The sequence below is a fragment of the Polypterus senegalus genome, chromosome 15 (assembly GCF_016835505.1).
Source record: "Polypterus senegalus isolate Bchr_013 chromosome 15, ASM1683550v1, whole genome shotgun sequence".
Taxonomy (NCBI): domain Eukaryota; kingdom Metazoa; phylum Chordata; class Cladistia; order Polypteriformes; family Polypteridae; genus Polypterus; species Polypterus senegalus.
The window spans coordinates 118,547,784-118,575,248 of NC_053168.1; the positions used below are offsets into that span (position 1 = coordinate 118,547,784).

At 38.2% G+C, this 27,465-nt stretch overlaps 1 protein-coding gene across 3 annotated transcripts in view; it reads left to right on the top strand.

The window, feature by feature from the left end:
- stk3 (serine/threonine kinase 3 (STE20 homolog, yeast)) overlaps window positions 1-27,465 on the top strand; it is a 425,887-nt gene that overhangs the window by 206,835 nt on the left and 191,587 nt on the right. For all 3 annotated transcript variants that reach the window (XR_005630645.1, XM_039736187.1, XM_039736186.1), the window contains exons 7-8: window positions 64-201; window positions 9,281-9,406. Coding sequence is in view for 2 of the 3 variants with exons in the window: in XM_039736187.1 (XP_039592121.1) it covers window positions 64-201; window positions 9,281-9,406 (264 nt within the window). In the remaining variant the exon portion in view is untranslated. The remainder of the gene's footprint in view (window positions 1-63; window positions 202-9,280; window positions 9,407-27,465) is intronic.

Below are 27,465 nucleotides of genomic sequence, written 5' to 3' on the forward strand. Positions count from 1 at the left end.
AGATGATTCTGATTTCAACTGATTTTTGTATTATCTCTGTTTCCCTTATTTTTCTTTCACTAGGCTATTTTTATGATTCCTACCAATCCACCTCCAACATTCCGGAAACCAGAGCTGTGGTCTGACGAGTTCACTGATTTCGTAAAGAAATGTTTAGTGAAGAATCCGGAGCAACGAGCTACTGCTACTCAGCTTTTACAGGTTTGTATAGAAAAGATCCCAAGGGGATTGATGGGAGGGAAGAAAAAGGAAATAAAACAAGAGACTGTTGCATGAATGTGTGTTTATAATAGAAAAAATTGTCCATTTATTCCATTTCTTTATTTCATTATAAGGTTTAAAATTAGGTAAAACATTCACATTACTTTTTAAAATGAAACTCTATCCTGCAACACATTTAGTTTTTGGAGTAACTAAATGTAGAAGATCTAGGATGAAGGAATCATTAAATAATTTAAATATTTTTTTCTTTATGATGATTAAAAATACCAAAACAATACCAATATGCTTTACTTGCCACTACCAGAATTGCTCTGTACCAAACATTTCCATTCTTTTGACAGGTGTTAGGGAAGACTTACCTGGCCATTCCCTTATTCTGCTCATGGGTCTTATTACAGAAGAAACATATCATATGTATGTCAATTAGTCCACCCATTTAACAAACCCTCTAAATCCAGTTTAGGGTTGCAAAAAGCTGGAGCCTATCATGTGCAAGACTGGACCTACAGCTTTGATGGTGCACCCAAGAGAAAAACGGTCTTATCTAAAATTATTGTGCAGGTAGTGTTCATACTGAACTCCTTAGCAGATGTGAAAAATGTTTTACAATTGAAATTACTTGTAATAATTGAAAGCCCTTTCTAGAGTAGCACAGTGGTGCACCAGATTATTTTGCTGTCTTCCATTAGCAGGGTCCTGAACTGATTCTGAGTTTGGTTATATTCAATTTGGAGCTTGCATCTTCCTGCTGTTTTTGAGCAGGTTTTTATTTACTGTTTTTTTTTTTTTATAGTGCTCTTCGCTGAGTGCAGTGACAAGTAATTAGTTAAGAATGCAAATAAAAACTTTACAAATTACTGAATATATACTGAGTACACATAAAGACACAGATTTGTTTAAACAGACACTAAAACAAAGCAGTTTGAAACTGATTAACATAAATCGAACCCAGCAATATTCAATTATCAATTGTTGAACTATGTCAGAAAACAAACATATAAGCAGGAAGATCATTCCACTGCTTAGGAGCCCTGAAACTAAAAGTTTGACCTGCCTCGGTTATTGTATTAATTCTTAGTATCTTTAGTAGGCTGACATCATGAGATCTTGATGGGTACTCTGGTTTGTAAGAAATTAATAGGTAACTAGACTTTTTTTTTTTTTGGAGGAATAATGTGGATGCAATTTGCAAGCTTTGTTGGGCTGAATGGCCTGTTCTTGTCTAGATCATTCTCATCTTCTAATAATGTTAGATGAGCAAGTCATACTTTGGGGGGAAAAAAAAAAAAATCCCTGACACTGCTTGGGAGCTCTAAATTTCTCCAGTTAAGTGTGTTTGTAGCTATGCCGTCTCTGTGATACTTATGTATTTAATCCATGCCATTGCAGTGTGTCCATTACTGTTGGTGTAGGCTTGGACTTTCTTTTACTGTACCAAAAGCACATATGAAACTGCTAATCTGAATTCTTACTTTTCTTTAAAGATATGCAGTAGCATTGCAGCAGGTTTTTGAATACCCAAAAGTAGGAAAAGCTAAAATAACAACCTGTTCATAGTTGTCATAAAGTCACCCTCATTTTCCCATCAAGAACTTGTATGGGGTTTTGTCTCTCCACCTTCCTCCACAAGACACATAGAGATTAAGAAGCATAAGTGTATTTAAGAAGGTTTTAATTGCCTGGCTAGTTATACTACATTTAAATTTGGCAATGTTTACATGACACCTGTTATAAAGAATAAGGTATCAATCGAGAAAGTTGTGTCAAAATAGAAACAGTATGTGCTCCCTGTAATTTCGTTTAAATCCAGGCATTAATTAAAAACATTGCTTTCTTATAGTCTGTTGACTAAAATATGCAGCAGGATTCATTTTGCTTTAAAGTATGCTCTTCTCCTCCTGGGGAGTATATAAACACAGGTCTTACCTTCTCCTAGCGATGAAAAAACAAAATTCCTCCCAGTGACCTAATGGATGTTTTCCTTTTTGAAATCAGTAGTGTCAATTCAGGCATTTAAATCTAGGCCGACAGGAGATATAATTTGTAACAAGAAGATGCTTACATTGTCTATTATGAAATTTGTTCTGGTTAATATTATATGTGAAAAAAGTCTAAATTTAAAAATTAAATAGCTTAATTTGACTCTTTGTAAATGTCTTCTGCAAATGGCTGTGTGGGTGGCTGTACTTCCTGTGCTGCCATAGTCCTCTAAAATAGCAAAAAATAAATTCAGTATATCCACAATAAGTCTACCTTTTCCTCTCTTGTGTCTAGATTTAGAATTCATTATTTAAGATATTTTCAAAAATTGTATGTATTTTCACTCTGATCTACATAATATATTTTTTAACAACAAAGCTGTAATTTATAATGAAATACTATTCATGACTGCTGAAGGCTGTAATCTATCATCATTATCAGTATATCCTGTACGTAGTGTATTTTGGTGGTAAATGTTGGCTTAGTCTGTTAGAAAACTAACAGTTGAGAATCCTATTATACACAATTACATTATATAGCCAAAAATATGTGCATATGCCTAAAGGAATTTATCATGGGGAAGCACTCAAATTGACTTTAGGCAGATTCAGAGCTTATGTAACTTTGGAATCAGGCTGCAAGTTCAAAAATAGATGAAGCAGAAAAATACTTTGGCAGTTGACTATAGCCAACATTTTTACTTAAGTGAGGAAGGTATGCTAGCAGTTTCAAAAGGAAAATTTAGACATAGATGGCCTTGTCAGGCAGAGCCAACAGTAGCATTATAATTTTATCACTGCATATTTCTACTTCCTATGATGTGGGCCACTGACTTCCACTCACTTTCAAAAACAATATCTGTATGCAGGGCTAATGTGTGTTGTATGGTATGTGCCGCAACTCTGGAACCTAGAATGTAAATAAGCAAATTCGTCTCATTCTTACATTGCCATATCTACTGTATACAGTAGTTGTGTCCCTCTGGGAACAGAGTGGCAAATGCCTTCTGTAATTTATGAAGATAACCATTAAAATGAATATATGACCAGTTACCTTTGATATTGCTTAATGTAAGTATAATACATAATAATAATAATAAAGCATATGCAGCATTATTTGAACTACTTATGTGAAAGTAAAATGGATGGACAGCACAACTGTAGAATTATAATTTGCCCAGGTGGTACTGTAATGCATTATACCATAGAAATCCAACATGTAGAAAAAATGTATGTATGCAGTCCCAAAGATCATGCATGTTTATATTTATTTTAAATTTATATTAAATCATTTGTTGTAATCGAACAGGATTGATTAAAAGACCAAAAGTAAATTAATAAGAAAAAGCTAAGAGAACAATGCACCAATATTCTATGTCAACATTGTATTAATTTTTACAAAAATTATAGGACATAAATATGTTGTGACGGTGCGGGTCCTGCTCCATGCTCCCTCTTTCAGTTTTGGGAGATATCTTGAACCCAACAGCGTTGGTAATGTAACCAGATGACCTGTGCAAATGGGAACAAAACACTTTTGGAGCAAGGGGAAGGTGCAATGTGCAAGTGTGTTTTTATTGAAAAACCAAAAACAATGTCCACAGTGCAGAACTCTAAAGTTAATAAATAAATAATCCAATAAAATGAGGTGATAAAAGTGAAGGTTAAAATCCATAATAAATAAATCCGTTAAAACCATTGCAGGAAATTGTACTTTTTCAAAACCTGGTGCCTTCTACTTTCAACTGGTGGCTCCCCTCCTTCTCCCATACGGGCCTTACAACAGAGGAATTGCCCCTTTCAGCAGGTGCAGCTGCTTTCCAAACTGTTCTGGTAGCCTTCCTTCCCCTGGCTATGTACAGCTCCTTTGCCGGACCGAGACTTGAGTCCCCAATGACCAGGGCGCTCACACTGGGGCTCTCCATCCCAAGCCTCCTCAACTCCCATTGCCTTCTCGGTCTGATGTGGCGAGCCGTCCTTGCTCCCAGTCACTCCAGCTCCTCATAACCCCTCAGTTAGTTAGAACGCTTCTTACTGCCCCCACCGACTGTTGGCCACACACTCCTAAGGGACTGTCCTCCCAGCTGCCTGCTATCCAATGAGCCTGCACTCACTCGCTCCCACACTGCTGCGTAACTATCTCTTGTGCTGGCCCGTATATGTATGGCTCCGTGGGTGAAGGGTCTCAATTATGCACTGCAGGAAGCCAATGAAGCAATTGAGAACGATTACAGGTGCTTCTCACCCCAACTACCTCATTAACTCCCCACAGTTGCGTGAGCGTGCACATGGAGAATGACATGGCCAAACAGATTATTTATTAAAACTGGCCATTTGTTTGCAGCCATAGACCCACTATATCACATATGTCTGTTAATTATTTAAAACATTTTATTTACAATTTCAAGAGACAAAAATACTGGTACACACAACAGGCAAAGCAGCACACATTACTCTAGATCACTGAAAGGATTTTTTTTATTACACTGTGTGCACAATTATTAGGCAAGTGAGTATTTTGACCATATCATTTTTATGCGTATATTCCAACTCCAAGCTGTATTAACTTGAATGCTTATTGGATTTAAGCACGTCAGGTGATGTGTATTTGTGTAATGAGGGAGGGTGTGGCCTAAGGAGATCAACACCCTATATCAAGGTGTGCAGAATTATTAGGCAGCTAGTTTTCCTCGGGCAGAACGGGCCAAAAAAGAGATTTAACTGACTCTGAAAAGTCAAAAATTGTAAAAAGTCTTTCAGAGGGATGCAGCACTTTTGGAATTGCTAAGATATTGGTGTGTGATCACAGAACCATCAAACATTTTGTTGCAAATAGTCAACAGGGTCGCAAGAAACGTGTTGAGAACAAAAGATGCTAATTAGCTGCCAAAGATTTGAGAAGAATCAAACGTGAAGCTACCAGGAACCCATTATCCTCCAGTACTTTCATATTCCAGAGCTGCAACCTACCTGGAGTGCCCAGAAGTACAAGGTGTTCAGTGCTCAAAGACATGGCCAAGGTAAGGAGGGCTGAAACCCAACCACCACTGAACAAGAAACATAAGTTGAAACGTCAAAACTGGGCCAAGAAATATCTGAAGACAGATTTTTTTCAAAGGTTTTATGGACCGATGAGATGAGAGTGACTCTTGATGGACCAGATGGATGGACCTGTGGATCAGTAATGGGCACAGAGCTCCACTCCAACGTGGAGGTGGGGTACTGGTATGAGCTGGTATTTTTAAAGATGAGAAGTTGGACCTTTTTGCATTGAAGATGAACTCAAAATCAACTCCCAAACCTACTGCCAGTTTTTCGAAGACACTTTCTTCAAACAGTGATACATTTAAAAGACCATGATTTTTATGCAGGCCAATGCTCCATCACTTGCATCGAAGTTCTCCACTGCGTGGCCAGCCAGTAAAGGCCTTAAAGATGAAGGAATAATGACATGGCCCCCCTTCCTCATCTGACCTATACCCTATCGAGAACTTGTGGGCACTTCTTAAACGCTAAATTTACGGGGGAGACAAACAATACACCTCTCTGAAGAGTGTCTGGGAGGCTGTAGTCACTGCTCCACAAAAAGCTGATCGTCAACAGATCAAGAAACTGACAGACTCCATGAATGGAAAGGCTTATGACTGTTATTGGAAAGAAGGGTGGCTATATTGGTCATGGATTGATTGATTTGTTTTTTTTGAAATGTCAGAGATGTTTATTTGTAAATTTTGAGGTGTTTGTTTATTATTCTCACTATAACAGATGAAAATAAACAAGTGAGATGGGAAAATTTTCATTTTTCCTTTAGTTGCATAATAAATCTGCACACTAATAGTTGCCTAATAATTGTGCGCACATATGTATTCCCCTGATGATGTTCACACTCACATTTCCGTTGTGAAACATTCAGGTTTCAGGTTTATTAACATTTTGGATTGACTGATAGCACTGTGTTTGTTCCATATTAAAATTAATCCTCAAAAATACAACTTGCCTAATAATTGTGCACACAGTGTAGTATTTCAAAGATGTTCAGCAGGTTATGGTGATAAAGGATAAAGAGGGAAACATACTCACAAGCAAGAATAGTGTGTTGAGCAGATGGAAAGAGTACATTTAGAGGCTGATGAATGAAGAGAATGAGAGAGAGAGAATATTGGATGATGTGGAGATAGTGAACCAGGAAGTGCAATAGATTAGCAAGGAGGATGTAAGGACCGCTATGAAGAGAATGAAGAATGGAAAGGCAGTTGGTCTACATGACTTACCTGTGGAAGCGTGAAGGTGTTTAGGAGAAATGGCATTTGAGTTTTTAACCAGATTGTTTAATGCAGTTTTGGAAAGTGAGTGGATTCCTGAGGAGTGGAGAAGAATTGTACTGGTACTGAATTTTTAAGAATAAAAGGGGTGTGCAGAGTTGTAATAACTACAGAGGGATAAAATTGATGAGCCCAGAGCATGATGTTTTGGGAAAGAGTAGTGGAAACTAGGTTAAGTAGGGAGGTGATGATTATTGAGCAAGCAGTATGTTTCATGCCAGGAAAGAGCACCATAGATGCAGTGTTTACTCTGAGGGTGTTAAAGGAGAAGTATAAAGAGGGCCATAAGGAGTAGGAGTTGCATTGCGTCTTTGTTGACCTGGAGAAAGCATATGACAGAGTGACCGGAGAGAAGTTGTGGTATTATCTGAGGAAGTCGGGAGTGGCAGAGAAGTAAGTATGAGTTATACAGGATATGTACGAGGGATGTGTGACAGTGGTGAGGTCTGCTGTAGAAGTGATGGATGCGTTCAAGCTGGGGGTGGGATTACATCAGAGATTGGCTCTGAGCCCTTTCTTATTTTCAATGGCGATGGACAGATTGACAGACGAGATTAGACAGGAATTCCCATGTACTGTGATGTTTACTGGTGACACTGTGATCTGTAGCAAGAGTATGGAGCAGGTTGAGGAGATCCTGGAGAGATTCATATATACTCTAGAGAGGAGAGGAATGAAGGTCAGCAGGAACAAGACAATACATGTGTGTAAATGAGAGGGAGGTCAGAGTAATGTTGAGGTTGTAGGGCATAGAGGTGGATAAGGTGGATGAGTTTAAAAACCTGGGATCAACAGTACAGAGTAATGGGGAATGTGGAAGAGAGGTGAAGCAGAGAGTGCAGGCAGGGTGAAGCAGAGTGAAAAGTGTCAGGAGTGATTTGTGATAGATGGGTATCAGCAAGAGTGAAAGGGAAGGTCTGCAGGATGCTAGTGAAACCAGCGGTGTTCTATGGGTTGGAGGTGGTGGCACTGACCAAAGAAAAGGAGACTGAGCTGGAGGTGACAGAGTTAAAGATGTTAGGGTGTAATGAGGATGGATAGGATTAGAAATGAGTATATTGGAGACAAAGTCAGTGAGGCGAGATTGTGTTGGTTTGGACATGTGCAGAGGAGAGATGCTGGGTATGTTGGGGAAAAAGATGCTTAGGATGGAGCTGCCAAGCAAGAGGAAGGCCTAAGAAGAGAGTTAAGGATGTGGTGAGAGAAAATATGCAGGTGGTGGGTGTAACAGAGCAAGATCAAAAAAGATGATCCTCTATGGCAACCCCTATCAAGAGCATCCTTCCATTAGCCAACCCGCTATATCCTAACTACAGGGTCAAGGGGGTCCGCTGGAGCCAATCCCAGCCAACACGGGGTGCAACGCAGGAAACAAATCCCGGGCAGGGCGCTAGCCCACCGCAGCCTAACAGGAGCAGCCAAAAGAAAAAAAATTCAATGTACAGTATTGTCATAGATGACATGATTAAGTCCACTTCACCCTCCTGTGCAGCATTTCATCATCCTTCATCATTATATTATTTATAGGTTCTGCTACCTCATATTGCTCAGGTGTTATTTAAAAGCCTTTGTGCAAATTTTACTTCACACTTATCTAATTAGATTTAAAAATTTGTATTATACGTACTTGGAGTGGAAAAGGGATATGCGATTTTCTTGAATTAACAGGCTGAAGTTGAAAGATCTGTTAATTGTGCCCACGTAGTTCTTCAGTCATGTGTTCAAAGTAAGGGCCAACAATAATGGCCCTTGAGCAACCAACTTGCAGTTGCCTGTGAGACAAGCAGTTTGGAGATATGTCCTGTTTTTGCAGGATTTAGTTCTGTGTCTTTTATTTATCCCAGTATGTTATGAGAATTGAGTCAGCTATGGGGCTGTGACTTCTAGAAGTGGATATTCTTTTAAATATAACAAACAGCACTTGGAATGTTGCGATGGTGGTATAATGGTATGTATGCTTGTCTTCAAAGCATTTGGGTTGGATTTTGAATTCTGGCTGTTGCACTTAAAATTGTACTTAATTGAAGATTTCACATCATTATTTTTATTATGTCCCCATGCTGCCCAAGGACAGGTCATATCATTTGTGGAGTTATTTATTGCAATGCAATGTTATAGACCTAATACATTTATACATATGACACCTGTTCTACAATGGAGCAACCCCACATCCTACTGTAGTGACATCAAGACTCTCTATAACCTGTATTCTAAGGACTATCCATGATTTGTACTTTGATTTTCATGAAAATATGTGCAGTTGTGTTTGAGTGATACTAGAACAAACAAAAATACATTAATCATATAAACAAACAATAACTAAGTTTAATTTGTTTAGAGTATATTATTATTATTATTATTATTATTATTATTACTGTATTTATAGGTTAAACACACTTCTCTCCATTTATGATTCTCCCTGGGAGAAGGTAGAAATGGCCAGGACTATTTTTTATCCAATTACTAAAGCCATATTAAAAGGTAGGACATTTAGAGCCTGTGTCTCTATAAGGAGCCTGAGAAATAATAAATCTAAGATTAATCTGTTTACATAACAGACTTCATCAGGTATTTTTCAGTTTGCTTTATTTTGAGAGATGGCACAACAAGGTGAATTCTAATGTTCCTTGTTTCTGTCTTCAGGCATATGTCATATGATTAGTTTTAGAATCTTTAAAGAAAGAATATTTAAAGTAATAATGACCCCTGATTTTAAAACTGTCAGTGTTTATGAATATATATTTTTTTTTCTTTCAGCATCCATTTATTAAAAATGCAAAACCTGTATCAATTTTACGAGATCTAATAACTGATGCTATGGATATCAAAGCCAAAAGGCATCAAGAGCAGCAGAGAGAGCTGGAAGAAGAGGATGAAAATTCAGTAAGTAATATTTTTTCATTATTATTTTTTAAAGTAGACTATCAACTGGGACAATAGTATTGCTTAACAAAAACACATGGCATACATTTGCCAGTGTAGGAAATCTGTCATTCACTGGTGCCAAGTGCTTTGCCTATTTGTCTATTGAAAGCAGACGAAGTGTACACTAAAAACATTCCCTGTATAACAAAAGATTACAATGAAAAGGTATGGAAGAGATGTTTAGCTGGTAGCTACCTTCTCATGAAGTTTCAAATTGAGGGTAGTTTTTTTTTTAATTTTATTTCTTTTTAAAAGTGTAAAGAGCAAAATACACTGTTTAATAAAAATGTAGTGTCCAGCATTCTTCATGTTAATTACATCCTTGAATATCAACACTATATGTTATTCTCGGGGAGAAATTTGATGATCAATGAGGCCAAATTTTCTCTGAGCCAACAATAATTTCTTGGTGCACAGATGCAGTGGGGACTTTAAATAATATTTAGCTATGCAAGCCATATTCTTACACTTCATTTTGTTCTGTCTCCACCACACAAAGACTGTCTTCAGTGATTGGTAGGCAGTCACTGTTTATAAGCATTTGTGCAGACAATGGTTTAATAGTTAAACATTTGAAGTATATTTCTAAATTTATTTGGAATTCTTTTGTGTTAGAATAAAAAATATGACTTGGATATTTTAAAATATCCAAAAAGAGTGTTATCCCAAGACATTTTCATTTTCTACTATCCATAGCTGTTGTGTGATGTCTTAGGACAATGCAAAGTTCTACTGTGTTTCTCTAAGGGCCAGTTTATAGTTCACGCTCAGAACGTGTATGTGGACATGCATGCAATCATGGCTGCCACATGTTCACTTCATTCATTTGACACCTCCTCTGAGCATGTCCTCAGAAATTAAAGCAACGCATGCACGAGTTGCAGTACCAGTAAAAAAAATCACGGGGCGCAGTTTATTCAAGTTGGAACATGACGTCAGAGTCTTTGTTTACTATCAACATATGACAGCAAGCCTCTTTACAGATCCTACAAGATCAATATGCATGCTTCAATGTTTAATGAAGTAAAGCAAATCAAACTTAAATGCTGATATACAAATGTACTCGTGGAGCTTTTCTTTTCAAGTGTCGCATATCCCCAACATAATGATGGGGATTTTATGATGACATTTTTTTTTTAAATTTTTATTTATTAATTTTATTACAATCAATACATAGCAATCAAGTTTTTACAAAAAAAAGAATTATGTTAAGAACAGATCGATCCCCACCCTGAGAGAGAGAGCAAGCCAAACGGTGTAAAATTTAAGGCTTGTAAAAATACCTAAATTAATAAATTCTCTGTGCTTTATAAACTTATTTTAAAATATTACTGATTAGATCCTGCCATGTTTTGAAAAAAGTCTGTACAGATCCTCTAACTGAGTATTTGATTTTTTCCAATTTTAAATAATATAACACATCAGTTTCCCACTGACTTAAAAGAGGAGAGTTTGGGTTCTTCCAGTTTATCAGAATAAGTCTGCGTGCCAACAGTGTAGTGAATGCAATCACAATTTGTTTGTCTTTCTCCACTTTAAGCCCTCTGGAAGAACCCCAAACACAGCTGTTAATGGGTTAGGAGGGATTGTGAGTCCAAGGCTGTCTGAGAGGTAATTAAAAATTTTTGTCCAGAATAATGTTAATTTGGTGCAGGCCCAGAACATGTGACCCAGTGAGGCTGGGGCTTGGTTGCAACGCTCGCAGGTTGGATCATGCCCTGGAAACATTTTGAGAGTTTTAGTCGAGACAGATGTGCTCGATATATAATTTTGAGTTGTATAATTGTATGCTTTGCGCATATGGAGCTCGAGTGAATTCTCTGCATTGCTACTTTCCACTCCTTTTCTGATATATTAATTGAGAGGTCATTTTCCCAGTGTCCTCTTGGATCTTTGAAAGGAAGGGATTGTAAAATGATTTTATATATTGTAGAGATGGAGTCTAACTCCTTGAAATTGAGCAATATTTTTCCAGCGTGGATGAGGGTGCAAGATGAGGAAAATCTGGAAGGTTCTGTTTAACAAAGTTCCTGATTTGAAGATAGTGAAAGAAATTTGTAGCTGGAATGTTAAATTTGGAATGTAATTGTTCATAGGATGCAAAGACGTTGTCTATATAAAGATCTCTAAGCAAGTTAATTCCAAATTTTTCCAGATATTAAAACTGCATATGTTTGTGAAGGTTGAAAGAGGTGGTTCTTTGCAGGGTGCCACAGAAAGAAGCTTCTCCGCCTTAAAATGCTTTCTACATTGGTTCCAGATTCTAAGTGAGTGGAGCACAATTGGGTTATTAGTGTATTGCCGATAACGTGTGTTTATTGGAGCAGAGCAAGGAATACAAAGAAGTACTGCAGGATTTTACTTCTATTGCGGTCCATGCCTGTGTATGTTCTTCTATTTGTGTCCAGGTTCTTATCGACTGTATATTTGCGCCCAGTAATAAAACTGGAAGTTAGGTAGAGCCATGCCGCCTTCTGCCTTTTGTCTTTGTAGGGTCGCTCTTTTGATGCGTGGATGTTTAGAATTCCAAATAAATGAGGTTATTGTTGAATCTAATTGCTTAAAGAACGATTTATTAATGTATATTGGTATGTTTTGAAATAAAAAGGAGCTTAGGAAGAATATTCATCTTAACAGTGTTAATTCTTCCAGCTAGTGTGAGATGAAGGGTTGACCATCTATGCAAGTCTTGTTTAATTTTTTCCATGCAGACGATAAATTTTGTTGATAAGAGCTTTATGTTTACTTGTGATGTTTACCCCAGGTATTTAAACTGTTCTGCAATGATAAAAGGTAGGGTGTCTAATCTAATATTATATGGTTGAGAATTCACCGGAAAGAGTACACTTTTATTCAGATTAATTCTGAGACCAGAGAGCTTTTGAAATTCTGTGAGTGCTGCTAAGACTGCAGGCACAGAATTTTCTGGGTCCGATATATACAGTACCATGTCATCTGCATATAATGAGATTTTCTGTTCCAGTCCTTCTCTGCTAATCCCCTTTATCTGATCAGTATTTCGACAATGTATTGCCAGTGGTTCAATGGCAATTGCAAACAGCAGCGGTGACAAAGGGCATCCTTGTCTTGTGCCACGTTCTAGTTTAAAGTAGTCTGAGCAAATGTTATTGATGCAAACTGAAGCTTCTGGGTTAGTATACAGTAATTTAATCCATGCACAAATGTTCGGGCCAAACCCAAACTTCTCCAAAATAGTAAAAAGGTATTTCCATTCAATCATGTCGAATGCTTTTTCTGCATCCAATGATAACAATATTTCTGGGGTGTTTGATTTAGTTGGTGAGTATATTACATTAAACAGGCGTCGAAGATTTGAAGATAAGTGTCGGCCCCTAATAAATCCAGTTTGGTCTTGTGATATTACTGAGGGGAGCACTTTCTCCATCCTTCTAGCTATGATTTTAGAGAGTATTTTAACGTCGTTATTCAGAAGTGAAATTTTATTTTGTTTTGGAAAGACAGTGATTAGTGCTTGGCGAAAGGTTTGTGGAAGAGAATGGTTATCTCTGGCTTCTGTAAATGTTGCTAATAGGAGGGGAGCTAGCTGAGCGGAGAATTTCTTGTAAAACTCTGCAGGGTAGCCGTCAGGGCCTGCTGCTTTTCCACCTTGGAGTGACTTTATAGCATCCAGTAATTCTGATAATGACAGAGGTTTATCGAGTTCCTCCACACTAAAAGCGTCAATTTGTGGTATCTGTAATGTATCCAGAAATGCATTAGATTGTATATTGTCTTCTTTAAACTCAGTAGTATATAGGGATTTATAGTAGTCTCTAAAAGTGTACATTATATTTTTGTGTTCGATGATTTTATCTCCGTTTGTGTTAGTGATTACCGAGATTGCGTTGCGTACATCTTGCTTGTGAATTTTAAAGGTCTCACATACTATTTTCTGTGCCATCTTTTTTTTTTTTTTTCTTTTCACCTTCGCAACAGTATCAGAATGTGTGGGAGCCTATTTGAGCTACAAAGGGAAAAATGAAATAGGGACACTGTGATGAAAAAAAGGTCTTTTTTTGTGATTTAAAGTGAAAATTTTAACTTTAATCTTGTAGTTTGTCGTAAATGTCATCATAAAATTAAGCCAGTTAAACGTTACGTTCTTCTGGCAGCCCAGCGCAGCAGCAGGCAGCGATTGCCGCACAGAGCACATTACATTTATTATATTCCAGCTCTCTGCACATTTAGAACAGATTTATACTTCATATCAGTTTCATGATGAAATGTGTTAAAGCATGTATGTTACATTTTACTGATAAATCGTTAACTTCATTTAAATAATTAATACTGCTAATAAATACACATGTGGGGATGGCACTGTGTTGGAACAGTTGTGCTGCTGCCTTGCAGGGAATCACATACCTGGTGTTCCCTGCCTGGAACTTGCATGTTTTCCTGTTAGGTTTCTACAATATGCTTCAGTTTCCTTCAAAGGACATGCAGATTTACGGATTTGGTGATGCTAATGTATGAGTGTGCTTGTATTCACCTTGTGATGAGCTGATGCCCTGTGCAGGGATTTTCTGCCACATGTCCAATTCTGGCTAGAATGTAATCATTAAACATCCATCATTTTCAGATATATTGTGGGAAGGTGTCCTGGGATTTTAATGGATGTTTCAGACAATTCACAACACAGCAAAACTGAACGTTATTTTCTCATTGTGATAATATTTTGCACTGCTACATGGTGGAATCTTCTCTGATTCACGTAAAAGTATGCACACAAGTATAAACAGTACATCTCTTGTGTAGCAGTAGCATCAGCAGGCACATGCAGCACGTCGCGTGTAGTATAAACCCGGACTAATATGTAGATAAACTCGTCACAATTAGCCACCCAGACAACTTGGCCTTGAATTCCTGAAGCATGGAAGCGGTTTGACAGTTGAAGAGGTAATGTGTCTACACTGAAGTTGTCAAACACATGGAAAGTAGAAATTTTGCCAGAGTTTTCATGCAAAGTTTGCGTTTTGGATAGTTCAGCTGCTAATGAAAACACTTCTTCACAAATAAGCATTTGCTAACTCACTGACAGCTTTCCTTACAGCAGCTGCTTTGAGTTTAATTAATTGTTTCCTGATCCCGCTGTCTTCGTGGACTGTCATTATCAATTGTTTATGGTATCCTGAGAGAGAAATACTTTACCTTTACACAAATTGTCACTTTCCAACACTTGTTTGTAAATTAAACAAAAAAAAAATCTGTGCAAAGTTTGTTAGTAACAGCTACTGCATGTGCAGTTTAAATGTTTCACCATTTTGCCTTTTGTCAAAATATGTTCATATAAAAAATATGGAATGTTAACTCTTGTGTGCTCTTCTACCCTTATTTTCTGAAGTCAGGTATGGTTAGTCTTTTCCACCTTTGTTGTTCTATTCGGTGGTGCCTCATGACCTATTGCTGTTAGGACTGTGTAGTGAGCACTGGTATTAGCTGTTCAAATAAAATTTCAGAGGTGGATCTATTGTTAAATAGTCTTTGTTGAAATTGCTAAATGCAAATTTTTAAGTAAATGTTTTATAATCTTTTGTTAAACATGGTAATAAATAGTAATATTTGCCATGGCAAAACTCCATAAATGTGACATCAGTCAACAGTATTTTTTTCAGTAATAAAAATCATAATGTTAATAATAATGGAAATGTGCCAAATAATGTTTTAATATAATATGGTAAAATGTTCTGTGCCTCTATTGTTGAGGTGGCTGACCGGAGCTGTGGCCGTAATGTGGTCGGTGCCTGTTGTGTCGGCAATCCCCGAACCCGTTGGTGGACACCGGCGGTGAGGGATGCCATCAAGCTAAAGAAGGAGTCCTACCGGACCCTTTTATCCTGTGGGACTCTGGAGGCAGCTGATAGGTACTGGCAGGCCAAGTGGAATGCGGTTTCGGTGGTTGCTGAGGAAAAAACTCGGGCGTGGGATGACTTTGGGGAGGCCATGGAAGAGAATGGATGGATGAAAATGTAAAAGGAACTTCATTTTTTGGAAGCTATTGTCCCTGAGGTGTAGTAAGGCATACCAAAAGGGTAAAAAAAGAAGGAAATAATAAAAGTTTCAACAGAAAAGCAAAAGAATCGTTAAAGAACTAGTCAAAATTGTTCAGAACAACAACAGCACAACCCTAATTTTGGGCAAAAATTTTAAAGAACAAAGCCAAAAGTCATAACTGACCGTAAAGATAACCTCACTAAATTCATTCATCCATCCATCCATCCATCCTCTTCCGCTTATCCGAGATCGGGCCGCGGGGGCAGCAGCTTAAGCAGAGATGCCCAGAATTCCCTATCCCCAGCCACTTCTTCTAGCTCTTCCAGAGGAATCCCGAGGCGTTCCCAGGCCAGCCGAGAGACACAGTCCCTCCCGCGTGTCCTGGGTCTTCCCTGGGGCCTCCTCCCAGTTAGACGTGCCCAGAACATCTCACCAGGGATGCGTCCAGGAGGCATCCTGATCAGACGCCCGAGCCACCTCATCTGACTCCTCTCAATGCGGAGGAGCAGCGGCTCCACTCTGCGCCCCTCCTGGATGACTGAGCTTCTCACCCTGTCTTTAAGGGAAAGCCCAGACACCCTGAGGAGGAAACTCATTTTGGCTGCTTGTATTTGTTATCTCGTTCTTTCGGTCACTACCCATAGCTCATGACCATAGGTGAGGGTAGGAACATAGATTGACTGGTAACTGAGAGCTTTGCCTTATGGCTCAGCTCCTTTTTCACCACGACAGACCGATGCAGAGCCGGCATCACTGTGGATGCTGCACCGATCCGCCTGTCGATCTAATGCTCCATTCTTCCCTCACTCGTGAACAAGACCCCGAGAGGGCACACCACCCTTTTCCAGCTGAGGACCATTGTCTCGGATTTGGAGGTGCTGATTCTCATCCCAGCCGCTTTACACTCAGCTGTGAACTGATCCAGAGAGAGCTGAAGATCACTGCCTGATGAAACAAACAGGACAACATCATCTGTAAAAAGCAGTGACCCAATCCTGAGTCCACCAAACCGGACCCCCTCAGCGCCCTGGCTGCGCCTAGAAATTCTGTTATGAACAGAATCGGTGACAAAGGGTCACTAAATTAATTTTTTTTTTGTAAATCCAAAAGCTTGAACCTTGTGTGCTACACACCAGCATTTATTATACTGTCCACACAATGACATCCGTTACACATCATGTCGACGCAAATCACGTAACCAGTAGTTTAAACAACTGCAGCCAATGTGCCTTTATTGAAGTAAACAAAATGGCTATGATCCTTTTCAACAAAATGACAACAGATAACAAAAATAAACACAAAACTAATAATTATCATAATTCAAAACTAATTTTTATCTAAAATAAAATATTATTGAATTCCTGGCAAGGACAGAGACAGAAATTTACAGGCCTTAAAGAGGCAGTCTAGAAATAAGTATTTACCACTCTGAACCACAGTGCATGATTTACAATATTAAAACATTCCATTCTAAGACATTATTTGCTGGCTTTTTCCAGCCATGTATTTTTTAAAAGGCTGATGCCTGAAACATCATTCAGTGAGGGCCATCAGAAGATCATATAGAAAAAGTCACTAGTCAGTTATTGATCTTTATCAGATTTGTTAGTATTAGGGTGTACTCACACTAGGCACATTTGTTCCGTACCATGCCCAAGCGTGATTGTCCCCCGTCACAATGTGCTCTGGGCCAAGACATGCTTTTGTCATGACCATGCGACTTTTATGTAAAGCCAAAACAAGATCCAAACATCCATGAATGTCAAAATGATTTTACTTTGTTTTTGTTTTGGAGTCGTGTAGGGCAGCATAATGCTCTGCCCTCTTACAGATTTAATGATTGTGCAGCACAGTGTTTTGCTCTTAATTGTGCTGCATGTACGAGAAGATTTTTACGGTGACAAATGATGTTGAGGAAGCAATTTGCAGCTTTTCTTACCGACTACAATTCACATTCTTGTGTAAGTTGAGAATTAAAACCTGTTTGTAACTTAAAAAATATTGAATGAAATGAGAATTGCAATATCTGACTTGTTGCATCATTGACGTCATGTGCTCTTCTGTGCTCAGGCACGTTTAGCGATCACACTGTTCCTGAATGCTTCTGAACCGTGCTTGGGTCCACCACTTCCAAACAGGTAAGAACACGACATGGTTCGCCCGGCATGGACCAATCACTCTAGTCAAACAAACTAGAATGCAGGGTTACATGTGGACAAACATGCTTGGGCACAGAACAAATTGCCAGTGTGAGTATACCATTAGTTTTTCGATTTTGGGGGAATCGAGAAACATAGGATCATATAGCAGAGTTTTCCATGACAGAATTAATATAGTTGGCTCTGTGACTTATTTCCTTTTATAATGATGTACATTCTTAGAAATACTTGGTGTATATTAAGTACTTCTGTTATTTTTGTAGAGCAGGTTTTTGTAGCCATATTTTTTATAAAGCTATAAAATTTGTGCAAAACCTAGCATATTCTAAATATTTAGCAAAATTATCGTTCTGTCACACCTATGGTTTTGTGGTAAAAAGGTATTAAACAGTTATTAGATTTGCCTATAAGTTGATATCCTGTCAGCTTCTTCTCTGAGCGTGTAGATGTAGAATGTATAGACATCCAAAGATAACACATAGAGCAGGCTGTTTTTGGGGAAAAAAAATAATAAATCGAAGTGTATTACACAATTAACCTCAAGCAGTGATAGCCTACAACAAACTGTCTGACTTCATAAATTACACGGTGAACATGGGGGTGCCATGGTAAGTGCTACTATCTGAGTGCTGCAAGGTCCTGTGTTAAGTTGTTTGCATGACCACTAGTTGTATTTTTTTCTGCAAGCCCCTGCCTTATTTCATATTTCACAGATATGTGTGTCCAGATAAACCATGCAATAGACTGGTGTCCAGTCTAGAGTTATGCTGTGCCCAGCTTCTGGCTCTACTACTGTAGGGTCTGACACGGCATTCAAATAAGTGGTTTCAATAAAACGTAGAACTGATATTTTGTTTAGGAATAAAGTGACAAAATATAGTGTAGTTTTCAATGAATGGTGAATGTCCTGCTAAAAAGTAAAACTTTCTACTCATCTATGCAGCTTTTGACTTTACATTTGCTGTTACACAAAGCCATATGGCGGATATTGCAGTATCTCAGTAATAAGCCTGTAGTAAAGTAAATGTTTATTCATATCCAAATATCAGTGTCTGAATGAAACAATGCATTTCCATAGACTTTTTTTTTTTTAGGAGGTTGAATGCTGTTTCTATTGTAAACAAAAACAATTGAGCTATGACTGTTGGCTGCATACAGTTGCTTGACATTGCACTAGGAATAAAGTCCAAATTCTAAGAAATAATAAAACCACTATTTGAACAACAGCTGATACCTATTGGATGGCACTATATAAGATCTCATTTGACTGTGCAATTTTAGCGTAGTGACAGTTATTGTAGTGGAGTGCTTATGGTTTGTAAGAAAGGCAAGAGTGTAAATGGCACGAGGGAATAAATGTGATTGTGTCTCTGGAGTCCATACCAGGAGACCTTACATTAGAATAATTTTCTCAAGAACATTTCTCAAAGAGCCATAGTTTTCTTTTTTCTCCTCCATGTACATTTTACTTAATTTTTTTTTAGAAATCTGCACATATGGTCTGCATGACATAAAACAAAATAAACTTTTACTGTTCTATCCGGTATGGCAGATACCAAATATCTTCAGAAATAAATAATCTTTGGCCCTTGCTCTAGTTTCTGAAAAGCTGCAGTGATTAGAATGCACCCTGTCAAGCTTTTGTGTTTTGATAGCTGCTGAGGTAATTTTTCAAATTTTTTTAATCATGAGTAAATTGCGGGCTGCAAAGCTGACAGGAGGCTAATTCGAATATCAAAGTTTTGGTGTTAGTTTTAGTACTGTATTGTTAAACATGCATATGTTCATTCCTTCTTAGTTATTTGAAGTGCGATGTGAGGTTGATTTTGAGGTCGAGCAGCTGTATTAGTAGAAATGAAAGTTGATGGTTGCCTGGCAGCAGAGAAGACATATTTATAAATATAGCTGAAGATCCATTCAGTGGCTAAATTAATATTGGATATTCTGCAATATGCTATTTATTTCAAATGCTGATTAAATAGATTTCTTTTTCTACTCTGAGGGAAACATAAATGCTGATAAATGATGGCAAACAATTAAAATGAAAATGATGCTTGATTGGCTTACTTTGTATTCAATACTTTAGCATTTTATTTTCATTTATTTTCTTAAGCACTTATTCATTTTTGTAGGAAAAAGTAGTTTGTGACAATAGAAATTGATGCCAGCTCACTGAATAGGGAATCAATATAAACACTATAATGCACACACCAGCATAATCCCTCACTTTCTTCACTCTCTCTCACATAGACACTGACTACATAAGTTGTTTTCTACAAATGGAAATGGTGCAGAAGACCATGACTTTTAGAAGGACATTCCTAAGTTTTCCTCTAGTTTTGTCTTTTGGCCAACATCTCAAAGATATGCTTGGTAGAAGATAAGCTTTCTGTATCTGCAAAGTTTTTGGGAATGTAACCATCACAGATAATGAACATGGACTGTATGTATTAATTTGCTTCATAAAGATGTGTTCTAATGTTAAAAATCTCTCTATTATAAAAAAAACTCCTGGAGAGAAACACTAGGGATACAAGATGTGATGTTCACGTTAAGATCATGGAAGACACTTAAATGGCTCTAAATTCTCTTTCGTCTCGCAGGGAGATTGCCATGAGATTGACCCAGGACCGTCTCGTGATGACGTAGAACATGAGATTCTTGCAAGACACGCCCTACTTACAACCAAAATCAAATAAGACCACGAGCAGCAAAACACTCAGCCGTGTAAACTAAAGCTTTGTGCATACACAGATCCAAGGTCTCAGCGCATATAAAGTGTATAAGGAAAATACGTTATAAATTAAACCTCAACGACTAAGCGAAGAAGAAGGCAGCGCAGAGAAAAAAGACTCAAAAGCGTTGGAGAGGAAAAAGCAAAAAAGAAAATACAATCTAGGTGCAAATTCAGAAAATAAGGAAAGTAATTATCAGCCTGTAACAAGTGGAATTGAAACAAAGCACGTCCAATCGGGCTCAGAATTAAAAGACAGAGTAAAAGACAAAGCAGAACTTCATAGAGATGTTCACAAACATTGGCGCTATACATATGCAGAGCATGTTAGAGATTATGAAAGCAGTGGAATTCGAAAGGCTCAAAAAAAAAAAAAAAAGGAGCGATACTCATGTGGAGAAAGAATATGAAAGCAGGAAAATTAGAAAGTATTAAAAAAGAAAGTAAAGATCGCAGTAGCACAAACAAACGGAAATTATTACTCAAAAAAGGGAAAATAATCACCACGGACCAGGTTTCATTGAAAAAAAAGCAGGACAAAGCAAGGTCAGAAATAAAAGACAGAATACAAAACAAAGTAAAACGTCATAAAGAGGTTAAAAAAACAAGGGGACCAAATGCATGCAGATCAGGTTAGAGATAATTAAAAATGGAATTCAAAAGACTTAAGAAAAACGTAGGCGTGAAACACATGCAGAGCAAGATACAGAATATGAAAGCAGAAAAAAATGACGGTGTCAAAAAAAGAAAGTAAACAAAAAGAAATTTATTACTCGGAGAAATAATGAAAAGGCGAATAGAGATCAAATATATGGACACAGGTGATATGTCAGAAGTATGTAAATATTGTAAGGCTTTGAAGTTTAATTTAGAGAATTTCAAAAACGTGGTTTACCTCACATGCATTTATTGGTTACTTTGCAAAAAAAATTAACTGCTGATGATGTAGATTGCTTTGTCTGTGCTGAAATTCCAAACAGACAAACCTTTCCTGAATTATGGTACAAAGTCATTAAACACATGCTTCACTGACCTCGTTTAAAAGATTCAACAAATTGGGATACGAAAGATTCCATATATTGTTTTTACAGAAGTTTTGAAATAAAAGTGAAACTAATGAAATCGCAACAGTTCAAAGAAAAAAAAAATCTTAAAAGTGTGTATCCGGAAAACCAAACACGGGTGTTAAGTCCCACATCTTGTTAATTGAGACTGTTATTTGTTGAACTGTGCTCCCCCTTCATCTTGTCATTTATTAACACACCAGTCAGTCATGTCCCACCCTCACAGTGGTACTATAAAAGTCTATGAAACTCACGTAAAGCACGTAGGCCCCATAATAAACATTTGAATACAATACACCCCATGAGTCTCACGTAGGCACCCCTTTATCTCTTGTATCGGTCACGTCCAAAACGTATCCTTAGGGTATATAAACCCCCTGTGTCTAGTTAGTTGTGGTACGCAGCAATTTGATCCTGTGTCTACGCACTTCTCTTTGTCTTGATCCATCCGTGAAAATCACTCGCCTTGTAAGTGTCTTTTAAAGCTTTATTGTTTAATGTACACTTTCTGCTATGTATTGCTTTGTAAATCATTCTTTGTCTTTGATTGTACACATGTAAATGCCTGTATGTTTCTTTCGTATATATTTCAGTTTACAACAAAGTACGTCAAGTAAAAGCCTTCAAGATAGCTTGCTCACCCCTTGTCATTTTTTATGTGGATGTGCCAAGTTGTTTAAGCTGTCTGCGACCGCATTGCACGGACAGTTCAGAGTGAGGCAGAAAAATGGGGGTTGGCGAGCAAAGCGAGCTGGTGGCGAAGTCCTCTAGTTTTTTATAAAATTAAAAAATCTAATGTCTTTATAGGCAGTTTAAAATGTGTTTCAAGAGGATCAAGTCCAAACTTGAAAATGAAAGTATTAAAACTGTGTCCATTTTTCAAACTAATTGTGTTATTGAGTATTGATCAGTGTCTTGAGATTGCATACATATTTTGAAATGTATCCATTTCATTTTAGGATGCAAAGATAAAAAAGCAAACTATTTTTCTGTGATCCAGCCATTTTAAAACTGGCTGTGTGTTTCATCTCACTGTTTTTGTCCTTTAGCATCATTTCAGCCTCTGGGGCATAATTTTCTCTTGATTTTATTTGTCATTCTTCATTTCATTTCATTTTTACTTCGAAAAATCATTTCCAGTCTCTGTTAATGGCATTATTGAATGTTGATGCCCAGATGTGAATTGCTGTCTTTGTTCTGTAGACTAGCCAATAATCGCTGAAAAAATGTTACATTTATAATCTTAACAGTCATTCACTATATGTGATTAAGAAGATTATTGACAAATCAGAAACATTTTTTGTAGGGATGATTTGGGATATATGTCTGTGTTTGGTAATGCTGTAAGAATTATTTATTAATAATTCAAAGTTTATTTTAAATTGCTGCAAATCACAACACAGAACTAGGTTATTTTATGGGCTTGAATACATGTCTACCAAGACAAAAATCTAAGGCCTTTATAAGTAATACAGTGTAGTATAATCGGTTCACATCAAATTTATTGTCATATGTACAAAGTACAGTGAAACTCTTATATCTGCTCTTGAACAAGATGCTCCATAGGCTATGTAAAATTTGACAACACAGAATGTAATAGTTAAAAAAGTAGCTCCTGTCCTGGGTGTAACACAAAACTGCATCTGATCCTGCAAAGCAGTCTTCCATCTTGCAGGGAAATCTTGGGGGTTGGTGGCAGGATTGGCACTCCAGTTACCTTAAAAATCTCACATAGCTCTGAAATGGCAGACAGAACTTCTTTCTGCTCTCCATGGGACTAGTTCTTCTGTAGCTGCTCATAGGAATGCTGCTCACATTATGAAGGGAAATTGGGGAGAGCCTTTGGGAGCCTCATCCCTGGAAGAGTCAAAACTGTCGGAGAGCCAATGTGGTTAGGCCTATTGGGGATTTGAACTGGTGTAGTGCTGAGGTGTTGCCTGCTGCGTGTCAACACTTTTGTCCCTATTTGATGCGGCCCATCTGGGTAGGCATGTGGAAAGTGTTGTCTCTTTGGTAAGATGATCAACTTCTTCTGCTGTCAGAGGAGTTTTATAAACTCTGTATTTCAGCGGTGACAAGCTCTGAGGTGTAGCAGACCTGGGTATGTCTGATCTCTGTTGGTGGGTACACCTTTTATTGCTTTGGTCGCTCTTTTCAACAAGTGTATTATGAGACTCGGATTAAAGCAGGCTTTGGGTGCCTTGTCTGTTCTTTCATTTTATGCTCCAAACTGCGGAGAGTGATGTCTTAGTGAGGGAGACATTTTATTTGCAGCTTTGCATGGTAGTTGATGGGTGTCTTCCCAAGGTGACACTCCTCTGGTCATGAGTGACTTCAATGTGATCACTGGCACTGACAGAGCTGGCTATGAGGATTGTGTCAGTCCCCATGGGTCTGGCGACTGTGGTGAAATTGGCCTAATGTTCCTTGACTTCTCAAAAGGTCAGGGGCTACAGATCTCTGCATCCTGGTTCTGGCCTGAGCCGCATTTTTGGACTTGGTACTTCAATACTGGTGGTGTGGTGAAGATTGATCACATTGTTGTGGGCAGATACTGCAGGCTCCTACAGAACAGCAGGGTCTGCAGAAGTGCCAAGTTTGTGAATTCAGACCAAAGAGTTCTTGTTGTTACTCTGTAGATCCAGCTTAGGTCCATCAGGCTACTACCTACTAGGAGAATGAGGCTGGACCTGTCCAGACTCCAAAATCAGACTGTTTGTAATGAGTATGCATGCAGTGTGTGTAAGGAACTTGCAGACCTGGGTGTGACTTCCAATCCTAATGTGATGTGGGAAACCTGTGACAAGGCCCTGAAGGTTGTGGGTTGTGTTGCTGTTACCAGTGTTCCCAGAAGGAGGTGTTTCATCTCGCAGGGCACCTTGGATATCATCGAGAGGAATCGCAGAGCACACTTGTTGACAACCCCAGTCTATACCGGGAACTAAGAAGGATGGCTGCGAGGGCTCTAAGGGTAGATAAGGATGCGTTTGATAGAGGAATCTGTGAGCAAGTGACACACCACCAGAGGAGGGTAGAGTAGCCAAAAATTGTACTCCAGTAAAAGTAGCGTTACTTAAAAATAATATTACTCAAGTAGAAGTAAAAAGTAGTCATTCAAAAAATTACTCGAGTAAAAAAAGTACTTGGTGAAAAGACTACTCAGGTACTGAGTAACTGTTTGATCATAATTATTTATTTTTTAGAAATGTTGTAATAAGACAGACAAAAGTCTAAAATAATGTGCAAATTCTGCTATTTCCAAATAATAAAATAAAAAATGAGTAAAAATAAACAACATCTTTACAAAATAAAGATGCACAAATAACACAAAGTTCCAAATCTCGGTTTTTCACAACAAAGCTTTTGAAGCCAATACATACAGTAGGTAACATGTATGTTTGAACAGTGCAAACTACTTACAGTGACAAGATATACTGTACACCATGGGTGCCCAATGCGTCGATTGCGGTCAACCGGTAGATCGGAAAGGTAGTGCAGGTAGATCGCTTTGCATTCAAAATAAAATTTTTTTAAATGTTACTCTATTATATATCCTCCCTATGGCATTTGCCACTTGATTTACATACAGGGCGACCAGTCTGAGATCTCTTTTCTTCTAAACACACTGGTGATCCCGCACACACGATCAAACGTGTGAGCTACTGCAAAACTCTGGCTATCTAAGTTATCTAGTTAGCCTTCCAGTTTATATCAACTAAAGAAGAGATTTAAAAATAAAATTGTTTCGGGGGAGGGTATGGGCTGGATGTGGAATTGGAAGAGTATTTTTTTTCTCTCGCAATGTCACAATCGAAGTGCGTTTGCCTGATCTGTCAATCTATCATTGCTATTCCAAAGAAGGAAAATGTGGAAAGGCACTTTCAAACTGTTCATAAAAACTATGAAACCGACTTCCTTCCAAAAAGTGATCTGAGAAAGAGAAATTAGAGGGAACTAAAATCGCAGTTAATTGGACAGCCGTCATTTTTCACTCAGCTGAATTCAAAAGCAAAGGCAGACACAATGAAGCAACGTTCTGGGTGAGTCACTCGATCATTAAGCATAAGAAGTCCTTCCAAGATGGAGAGATGATAAAAGAGGCATTCGTTGAGGCAGATGGCTAGGGAGAAATTCCTGCAGATATTTCAAGACCCCTGGCTGGAGAAAAAGGAGTTTCTCCTAGTTATTAAACATGCAGAATACAAGCAACTTAATAACGATCAATGGCCGCTAGACTTGGCATTTTTTTTCCCATCTGACCAACATGTTGAATGAGCTTAATTTACAGCTGTAAAGAAAAGAGAAAACCATGGTCAATATGATTAGCTCAGTTAATGCTTTCAAACTAAAAATACAACATCTGTCCTCAAACTGCAGCGCCTTCATTTGGGGAACATCCAAAACCTCGCATCAGAGCTGGAGATGTGATGGAAGGCGTGGGCGCAACTTGACAGCATCCGCTACAGAGCAGATTGAAAATTGCCTGTCAGACTTTGACAGACGGTTTTAAGACTCAGCTTTACTTGAGCCAATCGGTACATTTAAGTGCTATTCATTTAGGGAAGATGTTGAGGGTGATTCACCCGCATCAAAAATTGCAACACTGTTTCACCTAAAACTCCTATACAATGGAGGATGAGATACCTTTTTAATGTAGGTAGATCATTTCGACCTGGTCATTTTAAAAGTAGATCGCAAGCCGAAAACATTGTGGGCACCCCTGCTGTACACTGACAGTATAATACTGCATATTCATTTGCCCTCCAAATAGCACAGCTGATAGAGAATAACATTAGAACAAGGCAGCTTGTGCACGTACAAGAAGTCTCACTTTACCTTGACTGTCTGTGTCTGTGCATGTTTGGTTAAAACATGCTTGTTCTTCACTCAGTGAAGTGATAGTTTAGCTTCAGCAGGAGTTGACTCTCATTCTTTATGTACAGTATTCTTTCTTTCCCGGTCCGCTGTCTGTGAGGAATTTGTGCCACTAGGACACAACAGTTTGTGTGTGGTCATGTGACTGGCATGGCTACGTCTGATTTGTGAAAAGGAGCCATGTGATAATTGTTGCTATGTCTGATTGGTGAAATGGAGTCTTGTGATTATTGTTGCTATGTCTGATTGGTGAAACAGTCATGCAGTAGATTCTCTGGCAAAAATATAGCTTACTGTATCTAATGGGAAAAAAGTAACGATTCGAGTATTGCCCAATGTAGCAGAGTAAGAGTAGTGTTTCTTCTTCACAAATGTACTCAAGTAAAAGTAAAAAGTATGGTGATAAGGCTGTCATTCTTGCATTGAAAACAATCTTTGCTTCCATTTGGGAGACGGGCGTCGTCCCAACTGACTGGAAAATGGGACTTGTCGGCAACTGCAGAGGGATAACACTGCTTTTGGTGTCGGGTAAGGTCCTTACTAGGGTCATCCTAAATAAGATCCGTGATCACTTGCTCATCCACCAGTGACCGGAGAAGTCTGGTTTTACTCCTAAGAAGTCTACCATTGACCACATCCAGACACTGAGGGTTCTAATGGAGTGCATATTGGTAGAGTTTCTTTGCAGCCTTTGTCGATTTTTGTAAAGAGTTTGACTTGGCTGATTGAGCTCCCTCCCCTGTGGGACATCCTGAGAGTTTGCGGGATCCCCTGAAGTTGTTGCATGTAATCGCCAGCCCATACACACGTACTGTGAGTGCTGTACATAGTGGAGGCAGCACATCTGCATTTTTCCCAGTTAATTCTGCGATTCGTCAGGGGTGTGTTCTAGCTCCCACTCTGTTCAATGCTTGCATGGACTGAGTTTTGTGTACCGGCATTACATATAAAAACAATATGATTTGCTTACACATGTGTTGCTGGCATTGATGCACATTTTGAATTACTTATAGTACTAATTATTTAATAGCACAAATACGATCAAATCAGATGATTTCATAGCATCTGATCATGCCAAGCATCATTTGTTGCAAGTTATGGCAGAGCATAAATATAAACAGAATTGTAGAAACAAAAGAAAAAAAACATCTGTAGCCTGAAGCTACAGTGAGG